At 46.4% G+C, this 9,608-nt stretch overlaps 1 protein-coding gene across 1 annotated transcript; it reads left to right on the top strand.

Moving 5' to 3' along the window:
- Positions 1–107: 107 nt before the first annotated feature.
- On the top strand, positions 108–9,129 carry SH2D4A (SH2 domain containing 4A). The gene is made up of 9 exons (XM_009334132.1): positions 108–282; positions 1,083–1,242; positions 1,772–1,931; positions 3,986–4,051; positions 4,463–4,601; positions 5,865–6,081; positions 6,478–6,608; positions 7,455–7,675; positions 8,930–9,129. Exons 1-9 carry the CDS (start codon positions 108–110, stop codon positions 9,020–9,022), a joined length of 1,362 nt encoding a protein of 453 aa, XP_009332407.1. The 3' UTR covers positions 9,023–9,129.
- Positions 9,130–9,608: the final 479 nt, after the last annotated feature.

The following is a 9,608-nucleotide window of genomic DNA, read 5'->3' on the forward strand; positions in this document are numbered from 1 at the left end:
CCTGCTCCAGGCTCAGGCGGGGAGGGACTCTTTCTTGTTGGAGCCAGAAAGAGGATCTGATCCCTGGAGATCATCGCCACAAACGTGTGTAACTGAAACCTGCAGCCATGCTGAAACAGATATTATCAGACATGTACATCGATCCTGACCTGCTGGCAGAACTCAGCGAGGAGCAGAAGCAGATCCTCTTCTTCAAGATGAGGCAGGAACAGATCAGACGGTGGGAGGAAAGAGAAGCTGCTGGGGAAAGGGCTTCAGAAAAAAAGCCACTGCCGAGAAAAGGTATGTCTCTGCCAGCTGGCTCCTTCCCCCTCTGGCATAGATCTGGCCAGGTCAACTGCTCCCTAGGAATAGGAGGTAATGTGTCCTTAGAGTAATTTCTTCTCCCAGGGACACATCATAGTCGTATTTCCAAACCGTAACTAAACCCACCTGCAATGGGGTAGTTTTGACCAGGCACGCAATGGTTTTGCTCCCTGGCCCAGACACTCTGTCCTTGACCAAATTGCTCAACTCCCCTAGCTGGGAAGACAGGGCTTACTTGTCCCCAGGATATGCATCTCATTAAGTTTCCCACTAAATGGGGCCTCTGAATCTGTCTATGAAATAACCATGGACTTGAACGTCTGTCCTGGGGCACCAGATCTGCAGGGAGGTTCCCTTTGTGGCTTTAGACCTGAAGTCCCCTTGCCAGGATTACACAGCATGCCAGCTGCTAGGAAGATAGCCCTCTTCTCCCAGCTCTCCACCACGTGCTCTGTTTGCAGATAGTTCACCCTCACACTGAGGAGGGCAGTGGCAAGGAATTAAAGCAAGAAAGGAAACAGTGGTGAGCCTTCTCCCTTGCCCCCGGACTCAGAAACGCCTCCTTCACTGACCTGGCTTCAGTACCATGAAACGAAATGGGAGGTGCGTGCTGCACCACAGGTGGTGCACAGGAGGTGCAAGCTTTCCCCACATACAGCTGCTTTTGGAGAGGCTCTGCAATCGGCAGCAGCCAGGAGGGCACAGCAGGCAGGACACAGGGCCTGCACAGAGCCGCCGAGCAAACAGTGTTTGCCAAAGAGCCGCTTCTTTTCCAGCCAACGGGAAGTCGGTGACGTGGAAGCTCGGCGCTGACAACGATGTCTGGGTCTGGGTGATGGGCGAGCATCCTTCAGATAAATCATACACGGCCATCTGTGAAGAGATCCAGGCACAAAGGGCAAAGCGGTTAGCAAGAGAGCAAGGCAAGGAGGGCAGGTAAGCACCCTTCAGCTGGAAGACTCAGTAGGCAGACACAGAGGAGAAGGCATTTCTAGGGACCCAGGGTCTGGAGTCTTCTCTTTAGGGGCTGTGGTTAGCACTGTCACACTCGACTTAGAGGCGAAAGGCGCAGGCAAAGGTTGGCTTTCTGCGAGTACACACAATGCTGGCAGAGACCAGCTCCAGCCTGAGGCTTGCCCCAGCTCATCGAGCCTCCCGTGATATGGCTCCTGCGCGGTACCCTCTGCAGACCACAGGAAATGCCAGCTCTGTTATTGCAGCAGGTGGTGAGTTTGGATTGCACTGATTCACTGACGGGTGCCCGTGTACGGCAGGATGACAGTTACTCACCACGAGTCATTATTTTAATTATTCCATCTACCTGATTTGGAGATAAGATAGCTGCCTGCATGCACGTCACTTCATCGCAGCACTGCTCTGCTCACATGCAGCTTCCTCACAAGATGCTCAGAGAGCAGAAGGTGACTCCCTCAGGTTCCTAAGTCCTCTCTCTCTCGCATTTCAGAGAGACTGACTCTTCTGTAACATGGTCTCTACATCCACAACCAGGAGGCCTGGGTGAGACAGACGTTCACGGGAATAAAAAAAGCACTGTGGAGGAAAAGAAGGAAGGTGGGAGAAAAACTGCTGCTGCTACAACAGGGAAAAGCCAGGAGCTCACAAAGGTAGTTTTCCCCCTTTTCTCTGTAACTATCAGAAACATGTGCTTTGGGATCTAGGGAGTACAGCAAATCCTAGTTGCTGTAAATAGAAATTTGAAGAAGAAAAAAAAGACAGCTAAATGTTAAGGCTTTTCTTCTGTAGTCAGAGGAGCCGCCGTGCTGTTACATCCTTCCTTAGGACTCGGGAAGTCTGAGTGCTATTCTCAGCTGGGATAGATCTGCTCTGTACCGACGGATAAGTTACTCTGAATTCCTTTGCTTCCATTCTCCGTGGGTAAAACAAGGGTTGCAGTATTTTCCCTCCTACTCTGTGGCTGGTATGGATGGCTTTTGGGGCAAGACCAGGAAGGCTATCTCAGGATCTGTACACGCAAGGCTACAGCCCTCAGACAAATCATCTACTTGTATAAAAGAACAGATGAAGGTAATTTTACCAGCATCCTCTGACATGCATATTTTAAGTTCTTTTTTTTTTTTTTGTCTTCTAAAATAGTTAGAAAATAGCTTATGATCTTGACAGCACAGGACAACTCCAAATGCAGTAACTACAGCGTCTGCTTTGCTGTGGTGTTTCATTACAGAAATATTTTTCTCCAGCAATAAATACATTTCTACTTTTTAACTAGCTACAAGAAGCCATCTGCAAAGAACTGAGAAAAAGATGAGTTAAATTAACTACCCATGCAACCAAAGTTGAACAGAACACCTTGCCAATTTAATGGGAGAAGTTTCATTCAGCCTTTTTCATTCAGCCTTTTGCTGCTAACTTGTATGAGTGTATATTCTTTTATTATACAGCCACTCTGTATTTCAGTATAAAAACCACGGTAACTGATGGTTGAGTTTTGGCAAAGCGCCTCTCCTGCTGCTACCAAAATACTGAAGGGAGTTTGGAGCGGCTGTCTCCTTTATCAAAAGCCTCTGAGTCATACAGGGTTTTTCTTAGCACTGTTTGCTGAAGTTGAGCAACCAGGTGGGAGATTTTTTTTTCTTTTCAAAGGAAGCTATTAGTCACAGCTAACAAAAAAAAGAAAGCAAAAAACCCCCAAACCAAAAATCCTACCACCACCAAAAAAAAAATCTAAACCCCTTTCTAAGTCTTGTGCATGGAAATAGAGGGGAGTTGTATATTTTACTTTTGTTTTCTGTCATTGTATTGTTAGTAATTTTTCCCAGGTTTCTGGGGCTTTTGCTATTAGAAGGAGGGATCCAGACCGAAGACCCCTGTTGCATTTTCTAGGCATGGAGAGGGGCTTTTTCTCACCTCCCTCGTTAAAGTGCTTTCTCCAAGATCTAGTTCCCATTTAACCTGAGGGATCCAGGCATTGTACTTTGTCTGCTGCAGGGGATGGGGGGCTGATCTAAGAAAAGAAGCTGCTTCACACATATTTGAAGTTCCTAGTTTCCTGTCAAGGAAAGGGAAATTGGAAAGCCACATTCATATTAAATATTAGCCAAGTAGGTGATGGAGATAAAACAAAGCGTGTCCGTGGTAAGCAGCGTAGTACAGTTAACTCATTACTCCCTGTGCTGTGGGAGGCAGCAGGGAGGTGGGTGGGTGTTTGCTCAAAGGCAAGTCTAACTGTTCGTCTTAAAAGGCAGGTCTCAGCTAGAGATTGCTGCCAGGGTAGCTAGACTGGTTTGCAGGGAAGAGTGAACATGAGATATGCAACTAGTTGGGTCAGTTTGACAAGCAGGGGTTTGCAGCACCCCAGCCAGAGCAGCAAACAAGCACAGGCAGGTAAAGCTGTGGATGGCAGGTTCTGCTAGGGCTTGCTTTAGAGGGAAGGAGGGAAGAGACTGCTCCCTGGAGCACTTGGGAGCATTGCTTAGCGGATCTAGGCGTGCTTATGACAATCCTGACACCCCTGAGTTCTCCTCCTGTGGCATATTAGGCCTAATATGATGAAAAAAAAGAATGTTTGTCAGAGAAGGCTGGCAAAATTTGTTAACAGAGAAGTCACATCACTGCTTCTGCATTAAACACCTATTGCTCCAAAAAAGAGCAATGGTCCTAACACTGCATTTATTTCTCACTGCTCTTTTCCTCTGCCTAGAGGGAAACCAGAGATGTTCACCAGATGCTGGCAGACTGCCACATGAGGAAGCGTGGCTTCCAACAGGTAAGTGGCAACCTAGGATGCTCCTAACACATTGAGTGTGGCCCAGACTTTATCCTAGAGGCTCAGTCAGCCTCAGAGCCTCATCTGACCCAAGAATGTCCTCATCTCTTAGACCAGTTTTATCCGGTGTTGCCATGCTCCTCATGTACGGTGTGACAATTTGGAGATGATACAAAGCAGGCCAGGCTGGCAGACTGGGGAGCAGCACAGGGGGATGCTCCTGATGATTTCTGGTAGACTGTTTTCCCTTACTTCCTCTGTTGTCACCTGCAGTAAAGACAGAGGATCTGTATGTTGTTGAAATCGGAGGGATTCACAATAAAGAATGGAGTTCCCAGTATTTCAAGGCTAGCTAAAAAGCAGGGTTAAAACTAGCCCGGGACAAAGCTGAACATACTGTTTCTTTCATAGACGAAGGAAACACTGAGGAGACATTCAGGAGAAGAGACCACAGCTCCCCAGGAGGCAATACCACAGAGCCACCCCAGCTCGGAGAGCCAGAGGACGCTGCAGAAATCAGATGAGAATGAGCCTGAATGGCAGGAATCCTGTAAGATCTTAGGATGACCTTTTCCTATGGGACTTGAGAAATCCTAGGGCTCTGTGGGATCATCACAGTCCTTCTCCTGCCACACTGGAACTGAATAATCGGTCAGTGGGTGGAGAGTACTGCCAAGAAATACAGTGCTGCATTATCAGAAATATGTGAGTCCACACAGCATTGAGACTAGAGCTGAGCATGGAAATGGAAAATTTGTCCTACAGATACTATATTAAAATAAGCAACAAATAGGAACCACATGAGTATAGTCAGGATAATTAATTTTAAGCTAGAAGCTGGCCTTCCATAGGACTTTCCAGTAACCATTGCTCTTGAGGACAAGGATAATGGGTGACAGGGACTAATTAAAAAGGGCTTCCCTGTCATCCAAGCACGATCCCACATAAGCAGAGCCCTGCTGCACTGTCTCATGTAATGAATCACAACGATAGGAAGGAAAATGGCAAACAGTATGAGATGCAGTAGCATCCATCACTGCTGCCAAATACTTCCTGAAGGAGAACCCGATGCATTTTTTTCCCCCCATTCCTCCCTTGCTGCTCAGTAGATGGCAATGCTGTACTACCAATTGTTTTCACTTCAGGCCAGGGGTTTTATTTTTCTTACTGATAAAAAAAACCCCAACAAACTGAAGTTGATTACAAAAGCAAGGAAAGAACTAGCCTAACTCAGACTGACTGGAGAGCTGGTTACTCCTACAGACTCCAGGATGAGCTGGACCTAGACAATCAAGGCAGTTTTACAGAAAAAAAAAAAAAAAACGAACAACCCAGCCAAGTTCTCCACTTTCCGTAACAGTTTCAGCAAGACTCCCTCCAACCCTCAAAAAATGATCAGCACTTTCAAATCCTTCAAAGGATTGATTTAGGGTCATTTCAGCAGCTTTTATTCCATACGTCCTTCCCGCCCCCCCTGCTGCTAGCTCACATGAAAGGCACTACAGAAATCTATGTCTCAACCTGGAGTCAGCATCCGAAACAAAACCAAGTAGTCTTTAAGTACAAAGGGACCTGGTGCCCAGAAAGAACCCAGATCTTTAATCTCTTGAAGGAATAAAAACTGGACCCTGTTAAGTAGCAGATGCCCAAAAGTGATGGGATACATGTGGCAAATGGTCTCACAATTGAGTGCATCTTTCACCTTATGAAACGGGTTTTTCTTCCACTTCATCAAGCAGGAAGATGGCCAAAGGGCAGCAAGCTTAAAACTTGCCTGCTTGTTCGCTCCTGTAGGACTCCTTTTTTGTTCCAGTGCGAAAATCCAAGGCAGCAGATGAGAAGAGACGCTCCCTTGCACGGCAAGCCAGGGATGACTACAGAAGGCTTTCACTGCAGGGCATCCACAGAGGGAAGCAAGCAGATATTTCCAAGGGTGCCACAGCAGGAGATCGGCGACCACTCCAATATCCACCTCTCCCCCCCAAGCCTAAACTTCTACCTCCTGCAATGGCAAATGGGAGAGCGATTAGGTAAGGAAACCCTGTGCACTGTGGAGGGGAGAAGGCATGAGATTCTTCTGCTCTAGCATGGGATGGTTGAGGTGGGAACGGTTAGCTCTCCTCCTCACGTGGAGGAGACACCCAGCAGGGGAAAACACAGAGCCTAGGCTACATTCCAGCCTAGGGTGTGATGAGGCTTATTTGTTCAGCCCTGGAGGGTAACAACTTTATTTAGTAGAGCGTCCTAAGCTTAGACTATACATCCTCTATGCTAGGCATCCACTTAAAACCATATAATATTGCTGACACTAGTGTAAGCCTTCTTTTTAGGGCTGTTCTTAACTTCCTGAACAAAAGGTAAGTCCTGCCAAGGACTCAAAAGCTGTCATTTGAACTTGGTGCACAAACCACAGTCTTTTCTAACAGGAAAGAGGGAATTCAGAGGACAATCTCCAATTCCACCGAAGAAAGCATCATCAAGTGGTTCAAAGAGGAGCAATTCCCTCTCCGAGCCGGCTATCAGAAAACCGCAGACACGATAGCACCTTGGTTCCATGGTGAGTCCTGAGCATTTCTGCCCCAACACAACTCTTCAAGGAATTGTTTCTGCTAACATGGCTGCTGCCACAGGCTGAGCCCAGGAGCTTTTCAAAGGTGGCTAGATTTTCCATTGTAAATATCTATGAATGTAGTTTATATTCCTTTAGGATTATGACAAAGGGCAAGCTAAAGTGTTAGAACAGAGGCCAGATCTTCAAAATACCCTGTACCTCTGTGCCACCCCTGCCTCCCTGCACTGGATGCACGGTTACCCTGGTAACTGTTTGGACCAGGGTGAGAGAGACTGGGCACGCCTCATCCTTGGCCCCAGGTCATTCTCCCTCCATACATGCTCATAATCCATCACCTTTCCGTCCCATTTCTAACGGGTCATCACGACCACATCCATCTCCCTTGCTTTGGAAACCCCTTCGATCCAAGACTGCAGCAACAAAAGCATTATCTTCTTGTAACTGGGCTTTCAATGCTTGCATGGTTTTCTGACAGGACCTGTGATCACTGTCTGCACAGCCCTGCTATACTGGAATCAACATACAACACACTGCAATGCCGTTCTCTCTCATAACACAGAAAACTGTCCTTTTGAGCCCTGCACATTTATCATTCACAATCAGCCAAGTCTGGAACAGTTAACATAAAGCACAGTTAGCACGTGGCCGTGGTCTGTTACTAGCAATGGCAGTAGTGTTCTTCCTGGGCTATTGGGCAAGAAAACAATGCAAGGGATTGAAGTGTCATGGACTGGTTTTAGAGCAGTAAAGCAGATTTCTTGTGAGTACTGTTCCATCCAGTCCTGCACAAATGCTTTTCTCTCTTCAGTTTTGTGTTTTGGTTTTGAACAGGTATCCTAACCTCTAAGAAAGCAGAGGAGCTTCTGAATAAAACAGTACCGGGGAGTTTTCTGGTCCGGGTCAGTGAGAAAATCAAAGGCTATGTGCTCTCCTATCAGTCTGTGGAAGGATGTAAACACTTCCTCATTGATGCCTCCAGTGATTCCTACAGCTTCCTTGGAGTGGACCAGCTACAACATTCAATGCTGGCTGACCTTGTAGACTACCACAAGGTGAACATCTAGCAATACATTCATTAACTGTTCGCTTAATTGCCTCAGGGCACTTCAAAATAAGAAAGAATAGATTAAGTTGTTTTAAAATAGGTAACTAGACCCATTTTAGCTGCTGTTGGGTATCCTGTGTGCTGCTCCAGGAGGATATGCCAGCCTGATGGCTACACCTCAGGCAACCTAACACATCTCAAACATCTTAGACCTGACACACTCCCCCTCAAGTGCGCAGAACACCTTGCACACAGGGCTCAGGTTACTTACACACTGTTTAGTAGAAATGCTGATAAGGTGAGAGGTGGCAGCATACTCAGGCAGACTCCTTTTTATTGGAGTCTCTCCGTGGCCGTGGGGTCCCAGCATGTTGGGTAAGCAGAAAATCCTGCTTGTCTCCAGCTTCAGCATGAAAGAGAACAAGGTTACCTTTATAATCTCAAAGCAGGCAAGGTGTGATACTGAGCAAAGATAAAAAATAGAAGGAAAGGAAGAAGGTTGGCATGTTCTTGCAACAATAAGAGCAGTGTTTACTAGCACTGTCTGCAGTTACATGAGCTCCAAGGAGGGCCAGATGGATTGTTCATCCCTTTACTGTAAGGTCTGCCCAGGGACAGGACAATCATTTTACCTAAAGGTTCATTCAAAATCTGTGTTTCTTTTAAATAAGTGCCTAGCCTAATACAGACGGCTAAACAAAATTGGACATGAGGAAAATATCTATGTTCATTTGCTATATGGAGCTCTACCTGGGCTACCTGAACTTGCTTCTTGCGTGGGTTTCACAGTTCAGGCTGAATTCGTTGCAAGTAGGAGCTAATATGGCTATTGGTACCAGAGCCAGAGGATTTAAAGCCTGGCTGTGCATATCTATATTAAAGATAGAGCCATGCCCACAGTCTGCAAAGAATCCTACAGACCTCCTGCACTACACAGTCCTTGCTCCAGCACTTTCTAGGCAGGGCAGCATTTCATGCCATAGAAGCTGCGGTTGTCTACGAGACAAGTACAGCTTTTTTCTGAGAACTGCCAGAGTTGTGTCACTGGGTTACTGCACCGAGCACAGACATTGTTTTATGAAGACAGAGGTTAGCCATGTAGGTCCTTCCCTGAGTTCCCCAGGGCACTGAACTGTATCACACAGCAGTATGAACAAGTCCACATTGTAACAGAGGCAGAGAGACTGCTGTCCACCCTGTGATGTTGTGATAGGTAGGGTCTGCTTGAAAGGTGGTGTTTAATCATATCCTATATCAACAGAATGAACCCATCACTTCCCTGGGGAAGGAGCTGTTGCTTTATCCATGTGGCCAAGAGGACCAAGAACCAGATTACATCTCTCTCTTTGAGTGAATCTCCCGGTCTCGCTGTGCAGTCCCATGCTTGTATTCACAAAGACTGAACTTCGAACTAGAGTTGCTGATGCTTACCTGAAACAGTTGCCATAAGTGCCTCTATTTTATATACTTCACAACAAAGCAGTGGGAGGATAAGTACTTTTGTGGGCTTGTCATATCAACTGAGTTTAAAGGATGCATCAGTCCAGCAAGCTGCAAAGCACCTGGATGTATCCCGCACAATGGAGTGAATGAGGTGAAGTAATCAGTTGAACAGGGAAATACTGTCACGTATTTTCAGTGGGTTTTTCCAGATTTCTTGGGGGACTTCTGTATTCGAGCTGCCTTTTGTTCTTGAATGCAAGGTTGTGTGCCATCTGGGAAATAGATTAATATCTACAGTTGAATGAGATCATACCTTCCTGAAGGCACAAGACAACTTGGAGAGGTGATCGGTCTTGATATAGTAATTTGCATAATGTGAAGCTTAATCCTGTAAAATGCTGTGCCCTTGGAATCAAGCATGTTCAAGCCAAACATCCAAGCAAACCCTCAGTGCCTTTCAGTTAAAGGTGTTCTCTGTGAAGAGGGATTTTCATGAA

The sequence above is a fragment of the Pygoscelis adeliae genome, unplaced genomic scaffold (genome assembly GCF_000699105.1).
Source record: "Pygoscelis adeliae isolate BGI_AS28 unplaced genomic scaffold, ASM69910v1 Scaffold521, whole genome shotgun sequence".
Taxonomy (NCBI): Eukaryota; Metazoa; Chordata; class Aves; order Sphenisciformes; family Spheniscidae; genus Pygoscelis; species Pygoscelis adeliae.